This window comes from Salmo trutta, chromosome 32, assembly GCF_901001165.1.
Source record: "Salmo trutta chromosome 32, fSalTru1.1, whole genome shotgun sequence".
Lineage (NCBI taxonomy): Eukaryota > Metazoa > Chordata > Actinopteri > Salmoniformes > Salmonidae > Salmo > Salmo trutta.
Window position 1 is genome coordinate 18,725,918 of NC_042988.1, and position 23,021 is coordinate 18,748,938.

General features: G+C 43.8%; 4 protein-coding genes across 7 annotated transcripts in view; all 4 read left to right on the forward strand.

Moving 5' to 3' along the window:
- Positions 1–551: 551 nt before the first annotated feature.
- On the forward strand, positions 552–2,212 carry LOC115170619 (osteocalcin-like). The gene is made up of 4 exons (XM_029726875.1): positions 552–660; positions 893–940; positions 1,116–1,209; positions 1,967–2,212. Exons 1-4 carry the CDS (start codon positions 600–602, stop codon positions 2,067–2,069), a joined length of 306 nt encoding a protein of 101 aa, XP_029582735.1. The 5' UTR covers positions 552–599; the 3' UTR covers positions 2,070–2,212.
- Positions 2,213–3,280: 1,068 nt separating this feature from the next.
- Positions 3,281–11,431, forward strand: LOC115171346 (WW domain-binding protein 11). Its single transcript, XM_029728069.1, has 12 exons — positions 3,281–3,516; positions 5,703–5,789; positions 6,047–6,078; positions 6,169–6,262; positions 6,389–6,585; positions 6,879–7,012; positions 7,112–7,263; positions 7,356–7,595; positions 7,751–7,873; positions 8,089–8,373; positions 8,510–8,695; positions 10,394–11,431. The coding sequence occupies exons 2-12, from the start codon at positions 5,726–5,728 to the stop codon at positions 11,026–11,028; spliced, it is 2,142 nt and encodes a 713-aa protein (XP_029583929.1). The 5' UTR covers positions 3,281–3,516; positions 5,703–5,725; the 3' UTR covers positions 11,029–11,431.
- A 302-nt stretch (positions 11,432–11,733) lies between these two features.
- LOC115170549 (probable ATP-dependent RNA helicase DDX47) lies at positions 11,734–15,003 on the forward strand. The gene is made up of 11 exons (XM_029726795.1): positions 11,734–11,903; positions 12,232–12,325; positions 12,460–12,648; positions 12,739–12,810; positions 12,920–13,110; positions 13,228–13,344; positions 13,458–13,604; positions 13,739–13,876; positions 14,167–14,237; positions 14,333–14,462; positions 14,550–15,003. The coding sequence occupies exons 1-11, from the start codon at positions 11,769–11,771 to the stop codon at positions 14,739–14,741; spliced, it is 1,476 nt and encodes a 491-aa protein (XP_029582655.1). The 5' UTR covers positions 11,734–11,768; the 3' UTR covers positions 14,742–15,003.
- A 794-nt stretch (positions 15,004–15,797) lies between these two features.
- Positions 15,798–23,021, forward strand: part of LOC115170531 (myosin-10) — a 67,736-nt gene continuing 60,512 nt past the window's right edge. For all 4 annotated transcript variants that reach the window (XM_029726747.1, XM_029726749.1, XM_029726748.1 and 1 more), the window contains exons 1-2: positions 15,798–15,975; positions 18,198–18,570. In XM_029726747.1, the coding sequence (XP_029582607.1) occupies positions 18,226–18,570 (345 nt within the window). In that variant the 5' untranslated portion in view covers positions 15,798–15,975; positions 18,198–18,225. The remainder of the gene's footprint in view (positions 15,976–18,197; positions 18,571–23,021) is intronic.

Consider the following 23,021-nt stretch of genomic DNA (forward strand, 5'->3'; position numbering starts at 1 on the left):
TGTCCAATTCACACACTTATCAAAAGAATCCCCCTGGTCATCCCTACTGCATTTGATCTGGCAGACTCACTAAACACACATGCTATGTTTGTAAATTATGTCTGAGTGTTGGAGTGTGCCCCTAGCTATCCGTAAAAAAAATCTAAATAGTGCAGTCTGGTTTGCTTCATAATATAAGGAATGTGAAATTATTCATACTTTTACTTTTGATACTTAAGTATATTTTAGCAATTACATTTACTTTTGATACTTAAGTATATTTATAACCAAATACTTTTGGACTTTTACTCAAGTAGTATTTTACTGGATAACTTTCACTTTTACTTTAGTCATTTTAGTCATTTTCTATTAAGATATCTCTACTTGTACTCAAGTATTACAATTAGGTACATCTGTTCATGTGCCAGTGTACATTTGCTGTTGCTTGTGGGTGTATGATACATGATTCCTCAACCAATCACAAACTCAAGATATTGTGAGGGTCATAACTATAAACTGAGTGTGTGTTGATGTACTGGTGAGAGAGACAAGCAAGACAGAACAGTCTAAATCTCATACTTGTTGATCGTCCAGATTGTGAACCAACAGCAAAGAGAAAGATGAAGACCTTGGCCATCCTTGTCCTCTGTGCTCAGGCATGTGTGTGCCACTCTATTGGAGGTTAGAGCAGAGATAGAGCGACAGCGTTAGTCAAGGTTTTGCACCTGTGCAAAATGTGCAACTATTTTTAGGATTTCAGCATAAATGGAATAAGGAAAATAATCAAAGAAATAATGAAACTTTATATAAATGTTAAAGAATAAATAAAACATGTAAAGAATTTATAATGTTGTAATTGTGTTTTCAGATCGAGATGATTAGTCATGTACAATACTGTTTCCTCTCTACGCAGACTCCTCTACCTCCACTGCCTCAAAGCCTGCTAGTGAGAAAAGAGTGGGTAAGAGACATCAGCAGGATAATTGGTACCAGAATGGCAGTGGTCTGATTGTGTGTACTGTAATGTTGATGACCGGTCGTAGATGCACTGAACATGGTTATTCTAAGTGCAGTGTGATTACACTTGTTTATATTTCTCTCGTTTTAAAAAGTTAATATGTTCTATGACCTTACAGGTGTGTTTGTTAAGAAGGACTTGGCCTCCACTTTGGTGCGACAGAAGAGAGCCGGCACTGCCCTTGCAGACTTGTCCCTGACTCAGCTGGAGAGGTACAGTACTGTTCTGTTGTCCCCTGTCTGTCATCTGATAGCCTGGCACACAAGGTTGTTTTTCTACAAGGTGTCGAAAGCGTTCCACAGGGATGCAGGCCCATGTTGACTCCAATGCTTCCCACAGTTGTGTGAAGTTGCCTGGATGTAATTTTGGTGGTGGACCATTCTTAATACACACGGGAAACTATTGAGTGTGAAAAACCGAACAGTGTTGCCGTTCTTGACACAAACCGGTGTGCCTGGCACCTATGACCATACCCTGTTCAAAGGCACTTAAATCTTTTGTCTTGCCCATTCACCCTCTGAATGGCACACATACACAATCCATGTCTCAATTGTCTCAAGGCTTAAAAATCCCTCTTTAACGTGTCTCTTCCCCTTTATCTACACTGACTGAAGTGGCTTTAATAAGTGACATCAATAAGGGATCATAGCTCTCAGCTGGATTCACCCGGTCAGTCTATATCATGGAAAGAGCAGGTGTTCTTAATGTTTTGTACACTCAGCGTATGTGTTTTGCTGTTAATCAATGTTTGTATGGGAACAAGCATCATTTCCACTTCATTTAAGATGAAATGTGCTCAAATATTCAGGGAATTTCCTGTTGTTATCATGGAGTGAAATGTTATTTATATAAGCCTATTTCTTCACACTGGATAATATCTAGATTTTCATCTATATTTTTTTCGTCCCCCTTTCTTCTTTCACCTCTTCCTCTTATTTTATGGAAACTGCCCAACACCTTCATTCCCAGTCTGAGGGAGGTGTGTGAGCTTAACTACTGGTGTGAGAACATGATGGACACAGCTGGGATCATTGCTGCCTACACCGAATTCTACGGACCAATCCCATACTAGATGTCAACCCACTCCACAAACCAACTTCCCTTCTGCAAGGCTTTTTTGAGAGAAATAGTTGTAATGTTCTGAGGATGAAACATCTGAATAAATCGAAATAAATGAAGTATAGATCGATACGGTGTTAGAGGGAGAGCGAGAGAGAAAGAGAGAAAGAGGATAATGAGAAGTTATCAAGAGAACTATTTGGTAATATTCTGTAGTGTAGTATGGTCCATAAAAATATCTAAACAATGTGTCTTTCATGAAATTATTTCATATTACATAACAATATTCTAACAATGTTATAACATGATACATTGTGCGAGATCTGTAATTTCCTAAAGGGAACAAATGAGAAACAGATTAGGCTATGCACTGAAGGAGACCTGAACAAACGACCTCTGTGGTATCAAAGGCTGGTAAAGACTTTGATACAAAAATAGTGGAGCAACTATAGTGGAGCAAAAAGTGCCATTGGCATGACATTACTGACTTTGTTTACAAATATTGAAAGAGAAAAGTTACATGTACAGATCTTCAGCACCTTCATGAATATAAAACATATATGACAGCTGAAAACATTTAGACTACATTGCATTTTATATTGCATGAACAAACATATCTATCTACCTGTTCAATTGCGTAAATGATCCCAAGGTTGGGGCGTTTATTTTGGTCATCACTGCCAATGTTCGTATTTACAGCTGAAGTCAGAAGTTTACAAACACTTAGGTTGGAGTCATTAAAACTCGTTTTTCAACCACTCCACAAATTTCTTGTTAACAAATTATAGTTTTGGCAAGTCGGTTAGGACATCTACTTTGTGCATGACACAAGTCATTTTTCCAACAATTGTTTACAGTCAGATTATTTCACTTATAATTCACTGTATCACAATTCCAGTGGGTCAGAAGTTTACATACACTAAGTTGACTGTGCCTTTAAACAGCTTGGAAAATTCCAGAAAATGATGTCATGGCTTTAGAAGCTTCTGATAGGCTAATTTACATCATTTGAGTCAATTGGAGTTGTACCTGTGGCTGTATTTCAAGGCCTACCTTCAAACTCACTGCCTCTTTGCTTGACATCATGGGAAAATCAAAAGAAATCAGTCAAGACCTCAGAAAAAAATGGTAGACCTCCACCAGTCTGGTTCATCCTTGGGAGCAATTTCCAAACGCCTGAACGTACCACCTTCATCTGTACAAACAATAGTACGAGCGTATTTTGTTTGACCTTCTATTTTGGCGTTTCCGGTTTCTCACACGAGACTTCCGCCCTAGCTCGCGGCGATCAAAACATGGTGGACTGCATCAATTAGCCAAAAGCGTTTGTCAGTGTGATCTAAAAGGGTATCACGTACATTAGTTTGATACAGGAAACGACATTTATAGTTGACAATTCACCCGATTGGAAAGTAAGAGAGGGGAAAGGCGCACTGCCCACAGTTTTCACGTGGATAAAGGTAGAGTCAATTCAAGTTAGCTTTTTCGTTACCTGTTCATCAAGCTAGTTGACTGGCTAATTTAGCAAGCTAACGTTATGCTGATGTGAAACCTGCAGACTGGTGATATAGCTACCGTTGGTTACAAAATTTGCTAGCTAGTTAGCTAGCTATTTAACATTTCAGCAAATTAATATTGGCGAGTATTTCCATGATCTATAGCTAGCTAACATTAGAACTGGTACAGCTTTGCTAGCTAATTTAGCTAACGTTAGTTGTTAGTTTGGACTTGTTAACGTATACTTCTGACTAGCTGCTATTCACCCAATAATTGTCTTGTGACATTGTGCTGGGAGACGAACTTGTATGTACAAGTATGTTTCCCAGCACAATGTCAAAAGGCAATTAATTATTGGTTTAATCGCAGCAAGAGAGTGAACGTTATTTATAATAAGGACCTCTCTGAAATGGGACCTCTCTGAAATGGAAATGAATGGCTCTCCCTAGAGCAAAATATATTTTACCTAAACCCTCCCTGAACGCAAAAAACGAGTGACCCTCCCCTATACCCAAAATAATAATTAAAACAAAGTGGATAGCAGAGAACGTTTACCCTCACTTCTTGGACAGACCAGAGCCTTAAATATGAATATTTGTTTAATGCCATACCAATTTCTGAAATGACAGGCTAAGAATGAACATATGCCTGTGTGTTCATCTCATATTTCTCCAATGCCAAATCAATGTGTCTTGTTTGCAATGAAACTGCCCTTGTTTGCAAATAATACAATCTGAGACCTCATTAGGAATCTGAGCATGGTGCTTTCCAAAGTTAGGCCTAATTTATAACCCCAGACAGACTAGACCTACCGACGCAGAAAAATGGCAGCTTTAACTGCTCGCTACTCTTCTTCTGTAGCTCAACCCAACGAGAGAAGGTCACAAGCGTTTACCTAAAAGCTGTCTGGGTTTAAACATCTTATATTGTATAGAAAGTGAATAACTTAATCAATTGATAGTGACAGAATAAGATTACTTCCCAAGCAAAGGACATTTTTTGTCTTTATGCTAGAAACAATGATATCCCCATATGCATCAGAATCACGTCTTTCCTGCTGGATATTTTACAGCTTGTTTCTAGCATAAAGCATCGCGGACCAAAGCGCTGTTATAGATCACTTTATATAATCAGATCTGTGTTTTCTTTTTTTGCCATTTTCTTTAATAAGCAGGCCAAAGGCATACCACTCATACCCCATCAATTCGAGTCTTGGTTTTAACTTAACCTACCTCTGTGTCAGTGAAGTGCTGTTATTTAAAGAGTGGATGGTGGAATTGACCAACAAATCTTTTGACATAGTAGTCTATAGCCTAAGTTAGCCTGCCAACCAGGTGGGCCTACCTCTTATTTTTTAAATAGGCTCCAACACAAAGCCCTCTTGTTGTTAGTAAACTAATTAAAATTAAGACTGTTGAAATGAATTATGCCAATTTGAATTTGCCTACTTTCAGCACCATGAGCTGTCCATTTCCCATTGATTGTGCCGCTGCTTCGTTTCAGCACCACAATGTAAGTTACTTGAATCTGGCTTATTGTGAGGTCAATAACTCTGATAAATAGGCCTACATCATGGGCAGGAAACGTATTGTTTTTAATCAAATCAATTATAGTAGTAGCAAGCTATAAAAGTTGACCTCCAGTCCTCCTTTTCATCTTCCGCTCTCCTTCTCAAACTGAACTGAACATAGGCTATAGCAGTGTTTCCCAACCCTGGTCCTCTAATACCCCCAACAGTACACCGTTTCGTTGTGGCCCTTGACAAATACACCTCATTGAGGGCTTGAAAAGTTGAATCAGGTATGCTTGTCCAGGGTTAAAATAGAAATGTGTACTATTGGGGGGTACTGGAGGACCAGGGTTGGGAAACACTGTTCATGAGCAAGAGTGAATTTTCTTGGAAGAAGCCTCTGACTCTCCCTCTGAACTGCCACCGTAGGTCTACACAGCACAGCCATTGGTTAGGAATCACACAAAAAAAGTTTTTGTTCAGCAAGAGCAGAGCAGGCTGGGGCTCATGGTTGGAATATCCATTGCAGTGTGTAATGCAGCCTAGTTTTATTTACACCATCCCAGCAGCTATCTTATAACTTATAGATTTGTATTTTCTCCTGATTCCAATAAGTTGATACTGTATCTTCCCTGGCAGGGTGAAGGAGACGCGGCGTCACCATGGGGCGGCGTTCCACCTCCTCCACCAAGAGTGGGAAGTTCATGAACCCCACCGACCAGGCCAGTAAGTAACGTCATACACTTTCCGTCGTCATGTGACCGCTCACATCATACGTTCACCTCAACTTGAGCATGAACACATCAGTGGACACCCATTGTTACTTAAGCTTCAGGGGATCCCATTTCTGTGAAAGGAAAATCATTTCAGTGTCTGTTATTGAGCTCAGCAGCACTGTGAACAATAGTAAAGGCATCAACGTAGAGGAGCTGTCAGGTAACAGGTTCTACATCAAACTTAATGCGGTGCCTTTTCCTCTTCAGGGAAGGAGGCCAGGAAACGGGAGCTGAAGAAGGTAAGACCTTGGTTAACAAGTTGAATGTCAGTGACAGGTTGACTTTGTATTCTGTCTATAAAACTCACTGTGCTCTTTGCTGCGCCACAGAACAAGAAGCAGAGGATGATGGTGAGAACAGCTGTACTGAAGATGAAGGACCCCAGACAGATCATCAAAGACATGGAGAAGCTGGATGAAATGGGTGAGCCATTGCAAACGGGTTTTAAACAAGTTTGTGCGTTTGTTATTTGTCTTCCAAAAAGATCTTGCTAATCATTTTCTTTTCTCCTGTTCACATCCGTTCTCTATCTGTTTTTTCCTGTGCCAGAGTTCAACCCTGTGCAGCAGCCGCTGCTGAATGAGAAGGTGCTGAGGGACAAGAGGAAGAAGCTACGGGAGACGTTTGAGCGCATCGTACGTTTGTACGAAAGAGAGAACCCAGACACTTACAAGGAGCTACGCAAACTGGAGCTGGACTATGAGAGCAATCGCGGCAAGCTGTCACTCTACTTTGACTCAGTCAAGGTGTGTATGCTATGCTGATGAACATGTATGAATAGAATAGATAAACCGAGCAGTGCTCAGTTGGTAGAGCATGGTGTTTGCAACGCCAGCATGGTGTGTGCAACGCCAGGGTTGTGGGTTCGATTCCCACGGGGGGCCAGTACAAAAAAAAAAAATGCTTGAAATGTAATGTATGTATTCACTACTATAAGTCGCTCTGGATAAGAACGTCTGCTAAATGACTAAAATGTAAATGTCATGATTGTTGCTGTTGTTCACTACTCACTATTTCTCTTCTTCGCACTGTCAACTAGAATGCTGAACTGGTGGAGGTGGATAGCATCCCACTCCCAGAGATGCCCCACGCCCCCTCCAGCATCCTGATCCAGGACATCCCCCTGCCTGGGACCCAGCCTCCCTCCATCCTGAAGAAGGGCTCCTCGTTTAGGTGGGCAGTCCCCTGAATTTAGTGCTGCCTCAGTATCATTCCTATGGACCACACCACAAAGCTACCAGCTGCTCTGTAAACACTCTCTTTCTCTCTCAGTAAGGGGATCAGTGCCTCCATGTCTGCAGCGGTGGCAGGCGTCCCTCGGTTACCCCCTGGTAGGAAACCCCCAGGTCCCCCAACTGGCCCCCCACCGTCTCAGGTCCTGGCGCTGTACGCCTCACGCAGGGCCCAGTTCGCAGCAGACGCAGGTACTGCACATGTTTGTACATGGGATCAGGAGGAATAAATATGCTTCATTCTACTTTCTCATCCAAATCCACCTTTCTCTGCCTACAACCAGATACGTCCAACCAGGCCTCTGACATGGAGAAAGCCATGGACACTATGCTGATGGGAGGAGAGAGGGACAGTGGGAGCGAGAGCGATGGAGACGATGGGGAGGAAGACGACAGCGACTCTGAAGAGGACAGTGAAGGAGAGAGGGATGACGGAGGCGAGGTTGACAAGAGGATGATGGTGGACCGGCAGGAGGACGATAGAGAGAAGGGCAGAGAGGAGGACAGAGGGGACAGACATGCAGGTGAGAGGCGGAGCCTTGTCCGCATATGCGCTTTCTTGATCACCCCAAGTGTGTTGGGTTCTGTCTTCAAGTCTGTGCACTGCTTGGTGTTGTAGTTTAAAGAATGATAACACAGATATGAAGTTTTACACAAGGTTGTGTGATATGTTTTGCAGGACGCAGTGTGCGGTTTGCAGACATGCCCCCCTCAGCACCCAGGGAGAAGAGCAAGAAGAAGAGGATTGTGAAGAAGAAAAAGGCCATCACTCCTCTGCAGGCTATGATGCTTAGGATGGCAGGTACTGGATCTCCTTCAGTCTGCACACAACACCACTACCACACTTCAGCAGGACTTGATGATGCAGATGAATGATTGGATTGTTGACACTATTTTGGAGAATGATGTAATTTAAAGAGGTTTGTATTCGCTGAGGAGAATTTCTCCATGGGAACTAGGTTATACTTTCTTCCTTCATCCCTTTCTCACTCATCCCCCTTTATTATTTGTCTACAGGGCAGTCCATCCCTGAGGAGGAAGAGGAGGAAGAGGAAGTTGAGGAGGAGTATACTGACTCTGACGACTCAGACATCGAGGATAGGGGACCACCAGGCGACAACCAGTCTCACCTTATACCCAATCAGCGCATGCCTCCACCCTCTGGACCAATGGGAGGACAGCAACCACCTCTACACATGCAGGGTCCACCAGGAACAGGGCCTCCACCGTTGGGACCACCCCCAGCTCCTCCAATGAGGCCTCCTGGTCCGCCCTCTGGCCTGCCTCCCGGCCCTCCACCCGGTTAGTTGGTTTTATGTGTAGTAATGATTGGAATACAGTGTCATCTTGTGTGACGTTGCTTCATTACTATCAAATTACTAAAACAAGGCACTATGATGTGATATGTCATGTGATATGTCTTGTTTGTCATCCTAAGGTGCTCCCCCGTTTTTGAGGCCGCCTGGTATGCTAGGTGGTCCAAGGGGGCCGATGCCCCGTCTACTGCCCCCTGGACCCCCACCAGGTCGTCCCCCTGGCCCTCCCCCAGGCCCCCCTCCAGGTCTCCCTCCTGGTCCTCCACCCCGGGGACCCCCACCCAGACTGCCTCCCCCAGCTCCCCCAGGTATGTGTGGATGTAATTTTGTGCCTTTTATTGGAATTTCATAGGACTTTATCCCTTCTCCTTAACTTCTTGGGGCTATGTGGGACGTTAGCGTGCCCCCCGTGGCGCACTCTATCAACAGCAGGTGCATTTCAAGAGCGGCAAATTTGAAACCAAATAAATGTCAAAATTCAGATTTCTCAAACATACAACTAACTTACAGCCTTTGAAAGATAAACATCTCCTTAATCTAACCACGTTTTCCGATTTCAAAAAGGTTTTACGGGGAAAGCATAAAGTTAGGTTATGTTAGGAGAGTACATTGAAAATAGCTGTGTGTAGTGCATTGTCGATTCAAAGACAGGCGTCACCAAAACCATAAAATCAGCTAAAATTATGCACTAACCTTTTACAATCTCCATCAGATGACACTCCTAGGACATTATGTTAGACAATGCATGCATTTTTAGTTCTATCAAGTTCATATTTATATCTAAAAACAGCGTTTTACTATGGCGTTGATGTTCAGGAAATCGTTTCCCTCCAATACCGGCAGTCAAGTCATGACAACAAAATAATTAATTAATATTAGAAAACATTGGTAAAATATTATATTGTCATTCAAAGAATTATAGATTTACATCTCTTGAACGCAATGGACTTGCCAGATTTAAAATTAACCTTACTGGGAAATCACACTTTGCAATAATCTGAGCACTGCGCCAGAAAAATACGCATTGCGATACAGACTAACCGCCATGTTGGAGAGATCTAAAATCGAAAATACTATGTAAATAATCCATTACCTTTGATTCTCTTCATCAGATGTCACTTCCAAAGAGTCCCAGGTCCATAACGAATGTAGTTTTGTTCAAAAAAGCTCATCATTTATGTCCAAAAACCTCCGTGTTGTAGCACATGATCTAAGCCAGCCGGACTTCACTTCAAGAACGGAAAAAATATATTTCCGTTCGTTCAAACATGTCAAACGTTGTATCGCATAAATCATTAGGGCCTTTTTTAACCAGAACATGAATAAAATTCAAGGCGGACCATTGGGTTCTCTTTTAAAACGTTTTGGAATGAGAGTACCCACCATCAACTCGCGCGCCAGGTGAGTAATGGGCCATCACGTTCCATGACTCTTATTCGGTCAGATCTCAGAGTAGAATACTCAAAACACTTTGTAAAGGCTGGGGACATCTTGTGGAAGCAATAGGAAGTGCCAGAATATTCCTAACCCCCTTTGTTTTTCAATGGCATAGGCTCAAAGTCAATTCAACACATCAGGTATCCACTTCCTGTCAGAATCTGTCTCAGGGTTTTGCCTGCCAAATGAGTTCTGTTATACTCAGACACCATTCAAACAGTTTTTGAAACTTTAGGGTGTTTTCTATCCAAACCTGAACAATAATATGCATATTCTAGCTTCTGAGTTGGTGTAATAGGCAGTTAAAAATGGGCACATATTTTTTCAAAAATTCTCAATACTGCCCCCTATACCCTAACAGGTTAAACACGGAACATTGTCAAAACATACATATTTTTTAAACATAACTACAGTTCAGCAGTACCCAAAGTTAACAGTAATAAAAATATATATCAACATGGCACATACCTCAAGCTAAAATAAATGTAAAATTAATTTTGGGCAGCAAAGCATGGGACTAAAGCAGGATTTTCCCCCACTCTAATCTCCTCTCTTCTCCCTTTCTGTAGGCATCCCCCCTCCACCACGTTCTGGCCCCCCACGCCAACTCGCCCCTCCACTCTCTCTTTTCCCCCCGCCGCTTAACTCCGTCCTCAGCGCTCCCCCCAGCATCGTCCACCGCCAGAAACCCGGCTCCAACCCAGATGGCTCCCAGAGCAACCCCAATGCCTCCATGCTGCCTCCTATGTCCATGCGCCCAGGGATGCAGATGCCCCCTCCCCCGGGGACAAGTACCCTGCCGTCGGGCGCGAACCCCACCAGCCACCACCATGCACCAACCATTGAGAAGCGGGCCAACATCACCTCTGTCTCAGCCGGAGGCAGCAATCTGACAACAGGCCAGGGGAGTGGCGGAGCCACCATCTCAGCCAAACCCCAGATCATCAACCCCAAGACAGAGGTCACCCGCTTCGTGCCCACGGCGCTGAGGGTGCGCAGGGATAAAGGGGCCGGGAGCGGAGGAGGGCCTATGGAAAAGAGAGGAAGAAGAGAGGAAAGGGTGGGAGGCCAGAAGCAGCAGTCGATGGCTGCCCCCATGGGGTCGGCCAACCCTACTCAGATGGGCCCAGTTTCTCAGCCCAACATGAAGACCAAGGACCAGATGTATGAGGCCTTCATGAGGGAGATGGAGGGACTCCTCTGAGACTGACAAGGGCTGCGGGGTGAAAAGGGTGGCTGTGTTGAGAAGGAATGAACAGTAGGGGTCATGAAGAAAGTGTTAGTGATACCATCAAGCAGATGCTGTTCAGAAACACATTGGTTCCTCTAAATGAAGCAGAAAGGCTTTGTTTTTCACAATGAGACTAGAATCTCCTCCCTACCAACTTACTGTACATGGCTATGATCATTTGGCTCAATATTTGTGAAAAAGCAAGTGTTTTTTTTATGACTGTCAAAGGTTTATTTTATTGTTGAACTGAGAAACGTGATTGATTTCAAAGAAAGAAGGGCGTGTTTTGTCAGGTGTTTGTAGGAAAATCCAAATGAGTGTGCATATGCTTGTCTGAAATGGTTAGACCTGCAACTAAATAAATACTTAAACTCAATTAACTATTTTCAGTCCAATCTTTTTTAAGTATCTTTTCATAAATCAGACTACAAATTAATAAACCACCATGATGATCAGGCTTGTTCAGCAGGATGCAAAGTTTTGGAACATTCAGATGGAAGAACAAGGCTATGTAGGATAAGGAATCACATCAGCTCTATTCATGGCATTTCTATCTGCAACGTTCGACAACTGAATGTGGTCTAAACTTCGCAATTCATTTGAATGATTGATGAATTCAGCGGGGAACATCAAGTCCCAGAAATCCTGGCATGAAATCTTATCCATTTCCGTACATGCGCACTTTAGCGTAGACGGCACATTGGCAAACAAGCATGGCGGACGACTCGGAGAAAAGTGTTGAGATAAAAACAGATGACGCAAAGGATGAAGATTCGAGTAGTGATGATGATAACAGTAACGTTAATGTCGCTGAAAATGATGAGCCAGTGAAGACCTTCAAGGATCTGGTGAGTAACGTTAGCTAGCTAAATGGAAATGGTGGATAAGCTTGCCGGTTTGGAAGCAAGCTAACGTTAGTTAGCAGCACATCAACAAATCAACCTACCGCTGATAAGTTAGCAAGTTAACTGTCTTTCAACCACCAACATACAGTTCAGCATTCTACGGTTCACCGGGTAGAGAGCTGGGTACAGCTGTGAGATGATGTGATGTCATTGACAGACATTTAAAAATGGGGCGCACATTCAGCCATGCGATTTGTGTAGATGTGTAACATCGACTCCATATTCTAACGTGTTTACATATTTCTGCTATGGCATGCATCTGTTAATATAGGGTGTAACTGAAGTGCTGTGTGAAGCTTGTGAACAGTTGGGATGGAAGACTCCTACAAAGATCCAGGTAGAGGCAATACCTGTAGCCTTACAAGGTGAGTTCAGTTGGATGGAGGGGGGAATGTTCTTGTTTGTGCCCTGTATAAAACGGTTGGTAAAGACCTGTCCTCCTAGGTGGAAGGTCTCATGTCTGTAAACTCATGTTGCACTTTCTTCTCTCCAATCTCAGGAAAGGATGTAATTGGCTTGGCAGAGACTGGCTCAGGGAAGACAGGTGCATTTGCTCTGCCCATCCTGCAGTCACTCCTCGCTTCCGCTCAGAGGCTGCATACACTCATACTCACCCCCACCAGAGAGCTGGCTTTCCAGATAGCAGAGCAGTTTGAGGCCCTGGGCTCCAGCATCGGAGTCAAGACTGGTACGTGGGCATTGGAAGGAGTAGAAACATATTTGAAGGAACTCAAGTGTATGTGACTGTTGTTTTAACTCGTCTTTTTTTCTGTTTCAGCTGTTATCGTTGGAGGAATTGACATGATGTCCCAATCCCTGGTCCTGGCCAAGAAACCTCACATTGTCATTGGTGAGAAAATAACTTAATCCAACCTACCCCTTTCAGTTGCTTAATATGGTACCATCTTTTAAGTGCATTCCTGGTTGATACTGTGTATTCACCATGGGTGTCATAACAGCCACCCCCGGGCGGTTGATAGACCACTTAGAGAACACCAAAGGCTTCTCACTGCGAGCGCTGAAGTTCCTGGTGATGGATGAGGCAGACCGGATCCTCAACATGGACTTTGAGACTGAGGTGGACAAGATCCTAAAGGTTATTCCCAGAGACAGACGCACGTTTCTCTTCTCTGCCACTATGACCAAAAAGGTACCCACATAATAGCCCCTGTTATCTATTCCTTTTAGCTCTTCATTTGAGACATGTCAGAGTATCCCTAACACCTGGCCTGTCACACTAACCCTTCTGTCTTCTATATTTACCAAGGTCGCAAAGCTGCAGAGAGCAGCTCTGAAGGATCCAGTTAAATGTGCCGTTAACACCAAGTACTCAACAGTAGAAAAACTTCAGCAGTACTACGTCTTCATACCCTCCAAATACAAGGTACTTGAAGTTTCATGTTCTAATGGTATCAAGGTAATTATTCTTTGAGAAGTCAGAAGCTGTGTAAGGTTAGTGTTAGTGTTGGATTGTAAGTTAACTGGCTGTGCCTCCAGGATTGTTACCTGGTGTCCATCATCAACGAGCTGGCTGGGAACTCCTTCATGATCTTCTGCAGTACGTGTAACAATGCCCAGCGGGTGGCGCTGCTGCTCAGGAACTTGGGCATCACTGCCATCCCCCTGCATGGGCAGATGAGTCAGGTACCCCCTTATCCAAACACACTACTGTCTACCAACATACTCACTCCAAATATCATACTCTAACACTTCCAAATGTTTTACACATCAGTGAAATCTGCATCTAAGAAAGTATAAATATTGTCTTTGTTGGTCAGAACAAACGTCTGGGGTCGCTGAACAAGTTCAAGTCTAAGTCTCGCTCTGTGTTGCTGGCGACGGACGTGGCATCAAGAGGACTGGACATTCCACATGTAGACTGTGTTATTAACTACGACATCCCAACCCACTCAAAGGTATCAGTCTTGCTTGTGTGGATGTTTCTTGCATACCATTCACAACACCGTTACACCAGCGCACGAAATGGCTCTAGTCAAGTCAGTGTAAGACGCGCGTTATTAAACGAGTCAACAATGTAGCCAACCTGTCAGGCAAATCAACAACAAAAAAGTTTTAAAAAATGGGGTTCTGTTTGGCACTTACTTTATTCTGAATATATTTGTGCAGTCTCTTCAGTGTTATCACAAACGATGGACCCAACTGAGCAAGTTTAGTGGTGTTTTATTGTGTGTGTGTGTGCTCTCAGGACTACATCCACAGAGTGGGGCGAACCGCCAGAGCAGGACGGTCTGGAAAATCCATCACATTTGTCACACAGTAAGGGCCACCTTTATGCTCGATCTCAACCAATCCTATTGAAATTGGTTACTTTGTCCAAAGATTTTCTTCTGATTGACATATTAACCTCTCAGGTATGATGTGGAGCTGTTCCAGCGAATCGAAACTCTCATTGGCAAGAAGCTGCCTGCCTTCCCCACGCAGGAGGAGGAAGTGATGATGCTGGTGGAGAGAGTGAGCGAGGCACAGCGATTCGCCAGAATTGTGAGTCTCAATCAGTGTCTTTTCAGCAGTGTTGTCATCCATTGTAATAGCTCTAAAGTCAGTCACGATAACCTCTTTCCCACTCAGGAAATGAAGGAACAAGGAGAAAAGAGGAAGAGGCCCAGAGGAGAAGAGGGGGATGACACAGAGCAGTCCAGCGGTGTGAGGAAGAAAGTAAGAGGCGGCGCTGGTGGCGGCGGAGGGGGGAGGAGAGGAGGTGGCGGAGGGGGGGGAGGAGGAAAAAACCGTGGTGGAGCAGCATGGAGAGGAGGACGTTAAAGGTGCCAGTAGAATAACACAATACTGTACATATTGTCAGATAGTATGTCATTTTCTTCTTGATATAAAACATCTATGATTATTAACGGATGCCGCTTTCTTTACAACCACCACATCACAGTGACAGGCTATTTAATTACCAATGACTTGTTCAATTTACTAATCAATATTTCCATTTGTAATAAAATGTTTATGTAAAATCAAGACCATTTTCAGTGAGTTGTGTTCACATTCACAATTTGATAATAAAGCTTGCTCAACATGAATGGAATCCTGATATGATAATATAACATCATGAATTTGTATTAAATATTTCATTAAATCTTTTGAATGTATATTTGTAATGCAGGTGACATGAACAGGGTAAAAATTGACTTTAAACCAACAATGACCTATATTTCCAGGAAGATAATGGTACAAATAAGCCCCACCACTTTACACTCAAGATGGGGGTGTTGCATATCATGATATCTAACCAGTTACTCTGTGGTAGCTTATTGTAACATTTGTACCATGTCAAATATTACTCCATGCAATACCTAACGAACATACAAAATGAACATTGCATCAACAGCGTGTTAATGACTGAAGGAACAAATACGTGCATTATTATTTCATGCACTGAGCATAATGATTTAATTCAAAGGAAATTATTTAGAAAACATTTTTTTTCCATGACGAGGGTCAGGTTGAAGATGGTGTCAGGGAAGAGGTGGAACGATGGACCAGAAATAATTCCTCTAAAAAAGTTGGTTTTCTCTGTTTTTAGCCAATAGGAGGCGAGGGTACTAGATACTGTAGCGTGCGAATCCAATTGTGTTTTACAGCATCTAGTAGGTGTGTGCAGTGTATAGACTTTCACAACTAGATATTCACCTCATGTAGCTTCAGAATAAAACATGATTTGTATTTGTTTATCATTAGACGTCTGTTTGTCAGAGGATATCAAACCTTTAGAAAATATAGCACGTAAAGCATCACAATGAGCTATTGAATTCAGACGAGCTGATCTATTGGTCAATATCTATGTCTGCACAACCCATCGTAGGCGGAGTAACAGCGGTCAGATCTGTTCGGTTGAGGGGCCCCACCATAGGGGCAGTGTCTTTGGTGCATACCAAAGCTTAGATAGATACCTGAATATCAGTTGTGTTGTTGCATAAATTGTTATTAAAGAGGGAGATCGGTCTATTCGTGTGAACAGTTGTCCTCGTTTCTGCCCTCACAGCACCAGGTAAATTACCAGCTCTTTTAGGAATAATTGTATTCTGCATGGTTACATTAGCAGCTTGAAGACTGTCCGGCTGGATGGATTTAGGCTACATAGCGCAACTGTGGAGGTACTTGCAATGATGTCGTTATATTATGTTCAGGACTATTGATTACCCAGATACGTTGAATTAAAATATGTTAAAGGCATATATTGCGTTATATTTATTGAAGATTTTAATTGAATGAAATTGAAATTATGACTTTGGAGATGTTTCTACACCAAAATTGACTCCCTTGACCAGTAGAGCTCTCAGCATGATTTCAGATGGTTTCTGTTATCAAAGTGATCGTAAATGTCAGATAACGTGCAGCTATCTGAATCTATGTGATCTATAATAGCGATATAGGTTGTTCAGGGACCTGCTGATCTAATAAATACATGTTTATTGTCTATGTTGATTGTCATGTGTGGCAAGATTGCGTACCATTCACAACACCGTTACACCAGCGCGCGAAATGGCTCTTGTCAAGTCAGTGTAAGACGCGCGTTATTAAACCAGTCAACAATGTAGCCAACCTGTCAGGCAAATCAACAACAAAAAAGTTTTAAAAATTGGGTTCTGTTTGGCACTTACTTTATTCTGAATATATTTGTTCAACACGATGAATACTCTACCTGAAGGTGAGGAATTGCTTTCCATGTTTGGCTGCAAACGTCTACTTGGATGAGGAACTTGTGATAAGTTCTGCTGTAAAATGCAATGATGCTGTAGGCCTATTTTGGCGTGTACAGATACAATGTAACAAACATCTGTGTCCTCTGTCCAATATCTGATACAATGTGGCGGAAACCAATATCGTACACAAGAAACACACTTTTGTCATACTGCTTTTAGCTTTCAAAACACTTAAAGTATAACCTATGAGAAATAAAGAAACAATGAGGATGTTGGGTAACCTGTACCCTAATGTAGCAGCCATAAAGAGTCCCTACATTTATGTTGAATACTGTATCCCTGAAAACTGGAAACATCACTGTGATTATTATTATTTGACCATGCTGGTCATCTATGAACATTTGAACATCTTGGCCATGTTCTGTTATAATCTCCACCCGGCACAGCCAGAAGAGGACTGGCCACCCCTCATAGCCTGGTTCCTCTCTAGGTTTCTTCCTAGGTTCTGGCCTTTCTAGGGAGTTTTTCCTAGCTACCGTGCTTCTACACCTGCATTGTTTGGTGTTTTAGGCTGAGTTTCTGTACAGCACTTTGAGATATCAGCTGATGTAAGAAGGGCTTTATAAATACATTTGATTTGATTTGATCAGCATTCTGTCAAGCCCTCAGAAAGTGAGGAACCTGTGAGAATTCTGAGCTGCTCTGGAAAGCACTTAGGCTACCTAGCTACCATTCGTTATCCATTGCTAGGCCTAGTGCAGTGCAGGAGAGTAGACTCATCTCATCCATTTTTGTAAGCATGTAAAATTATGCAATATTGCACTGTGCCTCCCTTCATAGCCTATAGTAAAACCTCTCTGTTTTCCTCCTGAAAATAAGATACAGGTGAGTAGAAATGTCTCCACCTAGGCTAGCCAGCAGGTCCGACAGCTTGCTTACACCTGCACTAGGATCAGACAGCATTCCTATATAGTTTAAGACAGGTTTTCCCAAATTCACAGCTGATTCAAATATCCAACTCATGATCAAGCTTTGATTATTTGAATCAGCTGTGTAGTGCTACAGCAAAAAAACTAAATGTGCCCCCCGGGGGTGGCCCAGGACCAAGTTTGGGAAACCCTTGATATCTCGCAGAGCCAGTGTGCGATATCGCTCGGGAAACATACCTTCCAAAATGGCTGCTGTGGCTTCTTCTACCTAGCATGGGGACGACAAGGACAGCCTTCCGTAAAAACTAGCAGTAGTTCAGTCTTCTCGGTGTAACAGTTAGGATAATGGGACAATTCTCGGACTGCAACGCATTTCTCATCCCTGGACTGAGGTGTGTTTTCCGAGCTATATTCGTGCCGGCTTCACGGTATCTTAATCTACACAGGAATGCTGTCCGACCCCAGTGCAGCTGTAAGCAAGCGGGTTGGATCTGCTGGCTACACCTAGGCTTGAAAAGGGGGTAGCTTTATTGTCACAAAGGAATGCGACCTTGATAAGTGCCATGCCTGAGAGTGCTTAACATTTCATGACAAACATGTTGCTATACTGAGTTTCTGCCTGTCTCTGCCTCTTCCAGGTGGCACTCTTGCTCTGGTACCCCCAAAATGGCTCATCGAAATGGGCAGGAGGACCCGGAGCGGTACCTGTTTGTGGATCGCGCTGTGGTCTACAACCCGGCCACACAGGCCGACTGGACAGCCAAGAAGGTGGTGTGGATCCCTTCAGAGCGTCATGGCTTTGAGGCGGCCAGCATCAAGGAGGAGCGGGGAGAGGAGGTGGTGGTGGAACTGTCAGAGAATGGCAAGAAGGCCGTTGTCAATAAGGACGACATCCAGAAGATGAACCCGCCCAAGTTCAGCAAGGTGGAAGACATGGCTGAGCTCACCTGCCTGAACGAGGCCTCAGTGCTGCACAACCTCAAAGACCGCTACTACTCTGGCCTCATCTACGTGAGTGGTTGTGTTGTTGTACACTGTTATAAAAAAGGGTTGTAAAAGGGTTAGGATAACCCTTTTTGGTTCCAGGTAGAACCCTTTTGAGTTCAATGTAGAACCCTGTGGAAAGGGTTCTATATGGAACGAAAAAGGGTTCTACAAAGGGTTCTCCTATGGGGCCAGCCGAAGAACCCTGTTAGGTTCTAGATAGCACCTTTTTTTTCAGAGTGTATCCTTATTATACATCTATTCACCTAGAATGCAGATTCAACCATATTCACACATAGTGCACACAACAGACATTGCTCAATAGTTCAATATTTTAGCTGTTGTTCAGCAACTCTGGCGACGCATACCTTAAATGAGACCCAGACCACAGAATCCCACGTATTGGTCTCTTGATAATGTTGAGACAGGGTTGTTTGAGATTTGTAATTCTGTGTTCCTAACCCACTCCTTACCGAACACACCCCCTCACCTACCCCCCACACACTGACAAAGCCACTGATAGAGCGAAAAAAAAACTAAAAAAAAAACTACTCCTTCAAACTCCCTGTGTCTGTCTGCTCTGCACACATAAAATCATAAAGGCAGCGGATATAAAATATCCCATGACCTGGCTCACCTACAGAACCTAACCTCTGGGGAACTCTGAGGAAACCGGGTCTGTGTCTGAATAAGTACTACATACATAAACTGCATACTGATTTTGACGTTTCATCTAGTAGAATTCACTTGTCTTTTCTGACTCACGTGTCTGACAGCTGATAATCAGATAAATTGACTCGCTGTACCAAAATGAACGAACGGCGGGAGTCAACACAATCACGCATTAGATGACTCATTTAGAGTACTACACTGCTCAACAAAAATAAAGGGAACACTAAAATAACACATCCTAGATCTGAATGAATGAAATAATCTTATTAAATACTTTTTTCTTTACATAGTTGAATGTGCTGACAACAAAATCACACAAAAATAATCAATGGAAATCCAATTTATCAACCCATGGAGGTCTGGATTTGGAGTCACATTCAAAATTAAAGTGGAAAACCACACTACAGGCTGATCCAACTTTGATGTAATGTCCTTAAAACAAGTCAAAATGAGGCTCAGTAGTGTGTGTGGCCTCCACGTGCCTGTATGACCTCCCTACAACGCCTGGGCATGCTCCTGATGAGGTGGCGGATGGTCTCCTGAGGGATCTCCTCCCAGACCTGGACTAAAGCATCCGCCAACTCCTGGACAGTCTGTGGTGCAATGTGGCGTTGGTGGATGTAGCGAGACATGATGTCACAGATGTGCTCAATTGGATTCAGGTCTGGGGAACGGGCGGGCCAGTCCATAGCATCAATGCCTTCCTCTTGCAGGAACTGCTGACACACTCCAGCCACATGAGGTCTAGCATTGTCTTGCATTAGGAGGAACCCAGGGCCAACCGCACCAGCATATGGTCTCACAAGGGGTCTGAGGATCTCATCTTGGTACCTAATGGCAGTCAGGCTACCTCTGGCGAGCACATGGAGGGCTGTGCGGCCCCCCAAAGAAATGCCACCCCACACCATGACTGACCCATCGCCAAACCGGTCATGCTGGAGGATGTTGCAGGCAGCAGAACGTTCTCCACGGCGTCTCCAGACTCTGTCACGTCTGTCACATGTGCTCAGTGTGAACCTGCTTTCATCTGTGAAGAGCACAGGGCGCCAGTGGCGAATTTGCCAAACTTGGTGTTCTCTGGCAAATGCCAATGTCATTTGGCAGGGCTCTGGCAGTGCTCCTCCTGCTCCTCCTTGCACAAAGGCGGAGGTAGTGGTCCTGCTGCTGGGTTGTTGCCCTCCTACGGCCTCCTCCACGTCTCCTGATGTACTGGCCTGTCTCCTGGTAGCGCCTCCATGCTCTGGACACTACGCTGACAGACACAGCAAACCTTCTTGCCACAGCTCGCATTGATGTGCCATCCTGGATGAGCTGCACTACCTGAGCCACTTGTGTGGGTTGTAGACTCCGTCTCATGCTACCACTAGAGTGAAAGCATTCAAAAGTGACCAAAACATCAGCCAGGAAGCATAGGAACTGAGAAGTGGTCTTTGGTCACCACCTGCAGAACCACTCCTTTATTGGGGGTGTCTTGCTAATTGCCTATAATTTCCACCTGTTGTCTATTCCATTTGCACAACAGCATGTGAAATGTATTGTCAATCAGTGTTGCTTCCTAAGTGGACAGTTTGATTTCACAGAAGTGTGATTGACTTGGAGTTACATTGTGTTGCTTAAGTGTTCCCTTTATTTTTTTGAGCAGTATATTTTAGAAATTGCATATACTATAACATTCTTTTTTTGCATACTATTTAGTATGCTAGTATGGGTATTTGGATACAACCACTGTTTTGTGGCTTGATTGAAGTAAAAAAAACACACAAAGACTGATCATACAATATAACCGTTTCCAGATAGTTCAGACCGATGGTAAATTCTCTCTCTGTATCTAGATTACCTGCCATCTTCTTTACTTTCACCTTTGTAGGTGACATTTCTACCAGAAACACTGATGGGTCAGTTTGTTTGTACGACCCCATTCCTCGTGGTTGCCCTGTTTGATCTCTGAGCTGTCTGTGGGGCTCTCTCATCTCAATGGGGTCCCTGGGTATTAAAGCAAACACATTTGGCCCTGTGTGTTGACTGTGGAGCCCCAGGGCAGGGTGGCAGACTGGGAGAGGCACTGGCCCACCTCCTGTCACTGCTGCTGCTGTGCTCTATGGCTCAGACCGGCTGCATTAGGTCTGGTTCATCTTTATGGTCGGGAGCCTTTGTCCTCTCACACATAAGCCGTCTGTAGAAAAGACCTCCTACAATCCCAGAATTGCATTAGATGATAGATAGTGTCAGTGATGTATATGATGTCATGCATTTAGGGAGATTTTAAAGCTACCTCTTGCTGTTGGTACCCCATCAATGTTTTCCATTCTGGAGTCCGTTATTTATTTTTTATCTAAGCACACGTGCAATAAAATCCAACGTCCGAGTTTGCATTGGTTTAAATTGGATGCTTTCACTGTGTGTGGAGTTATCTGCAGCTATGTTTCAGTGCAGATGGGTCTAGTTAATGATGTCCTATATACAGTGTATCGTTGTGATCTTGACCCATTTAGTGACATGCGTTCCAGGAGTAGAATGTGGATTGGTTATCACCTGAGACATGGTGACGGGGATTCTGGAGGAACTGCATTCTTTTTGATTTATATTTTTTACCATCCTTGATGACAAATTCCACTAGATAGTAGCTTTATGTTTATCCATGTTTCTTGAAGGCTCTCTTCATCTGTGTGTTGTTGAATAATGGCCGTAGTGAAAATTAAACTACACTGGACAAAAAATATAAACGCAACATGCAACAATTTCAGTTCAAATAAGGAAATCCGTCAATTGAAATAAATTCATTAGGCCCTAATCTATGAATTTCACATGACTGGGAATACAGATATGCATTGGTCACAGACACCTTTAAAATAAATAGGGGCGTGGATCAGAAAATCTGTCAGTATCTGGTGTGACCACCATTTGCCTCATGAGGTGCGACACAACTCCTTCGCATAGATTTGATCAGGCTGTTGATTGTGGCCTGTGGAATGTTGTCCCACTCCTCTTCAATGCCTGTGCAAAGTTGCTGTATGTTGGCGGGAACTGAAACACGCTTTCGTACACGTCGATCCAGAGCATCTCAAACATGCTCAGTGGGCGACCTGTCTGGTGAGTATGCAGGCCATGGAAGAACTGGGACATTTTCAGCTTCCTGGAATTGTGTTCAGATCCTTGCGACATGGGGCCGTGCATTATCATGCTGAAACATGAGGTGTTGGCGGCAGCTGAATGGCACAACAATGGGCCTCAGGATCTCGTCACGGTATCTCTGTGCATTCAAACTGCCATCGATAAAATGCAATTGTGTTCGTTATCCGTAGCTTATGCCTGCCCATACCATAACCCCACCTCCACCATGGGGCACTCTGTTCACCACACTGACATTAGCAAACCGCTAGTCATATGCTCGGTACAGTTGAAATCGGGATTCATCCGTAAAGAGCACACTTCTCTAGCGTGCCAGTGGCCATCAAAGGTGAGCATTTGCCCACTGATGTCGGTTTCGATGCCGAACTGCAGTCAGGTTAAGACCCTGGTGAGGATGATGAGCACGCAGATGAGCTTCCCTGAGACGGTTTTTGACAGTTTGCGTAGAAATACTGCGGTTGTGCAAACCCACAGTTTCATCAGCTGTCCAGGTGGCTGATCTCAGACGATCTTGCAGGTGAAGAAGCCGGATGTGGAGGTCTTGGGCTGGCGTGGTTACACGTGTTCTGCGGTTGTGAGGCAGTTGGACGAACTTTTCCCCCTGCTACTCTAACTTCCGCGATGCATACAAAGCCCTCTCCCGCCCTCCCTTCGGAAAATCCGACCACGACGCCATC

Bases quoted from the DNA above. Each gene is read 5' to 3' on its own strand.
- LOC115170619 (XM_029726875.1), top strand. From the start codon at position 600: ATGAAGACCTTGGCCATCCTTGTCCTCTGTGCTCAGGCATGTGTGTGC. The intron at 661-892 runs GTTAGAGCAGAG...CTCTCTACGCAG, and splicing joins TGTGTGCCACTCTATTGGAG to ACTCCTCTACCTCCACTGCC. The intron at 941-1,115 runs GTAAGAGACATC...ATGACCTTACAG, and splicing joins TGCTAGTGAGAAAAGAGTGG to GTGTGTTTGTTAAGAAGGAC.
- LOC115171346 (XM_029728069.1), top strand. From the start codon at position 5,726: ATGGGGCGGCGTTCCACCTCCTCCACCAAGAGTGGGAAGTTCATGAAC. The intron at 6,079-6,168 runs GTAAGACCTTGG...GCTGCGCCACAG, and splicing joins GGAAACGGGAGCTGAAGAAG to AACAAGAAGCAGAGGATGAT. The intron at 7,596-7,750 runs GTGAGAGGCGGA...TATGTTTTGCAG, and splicing joins CAGAGGGGACAGACATGCAG to GACGCAGTGTGCGGTTTGCA.
- LOC115170549 (XM_029726795.1), top strand. From the start codon at position 11,769: ATGGCGGACGACTCGGAGAAAAGTGTTGAGATAAAAACAGATGACGCA. The intron at 13,605-13,738 runs GTACCCCCTTAT...TTTGTTGGTCAG, and splicing joins TGCATGGGCAGATGAGTCAG to AACAAACGTCTGGGGTCGCT. The intron at 13,877-14,166 runs GTATCAGTCTTG...GTGTGCTCTCAG, and splicing joins ACATCCCAACCCACTCAAAG to GACTACATCCACAGAGTGGG.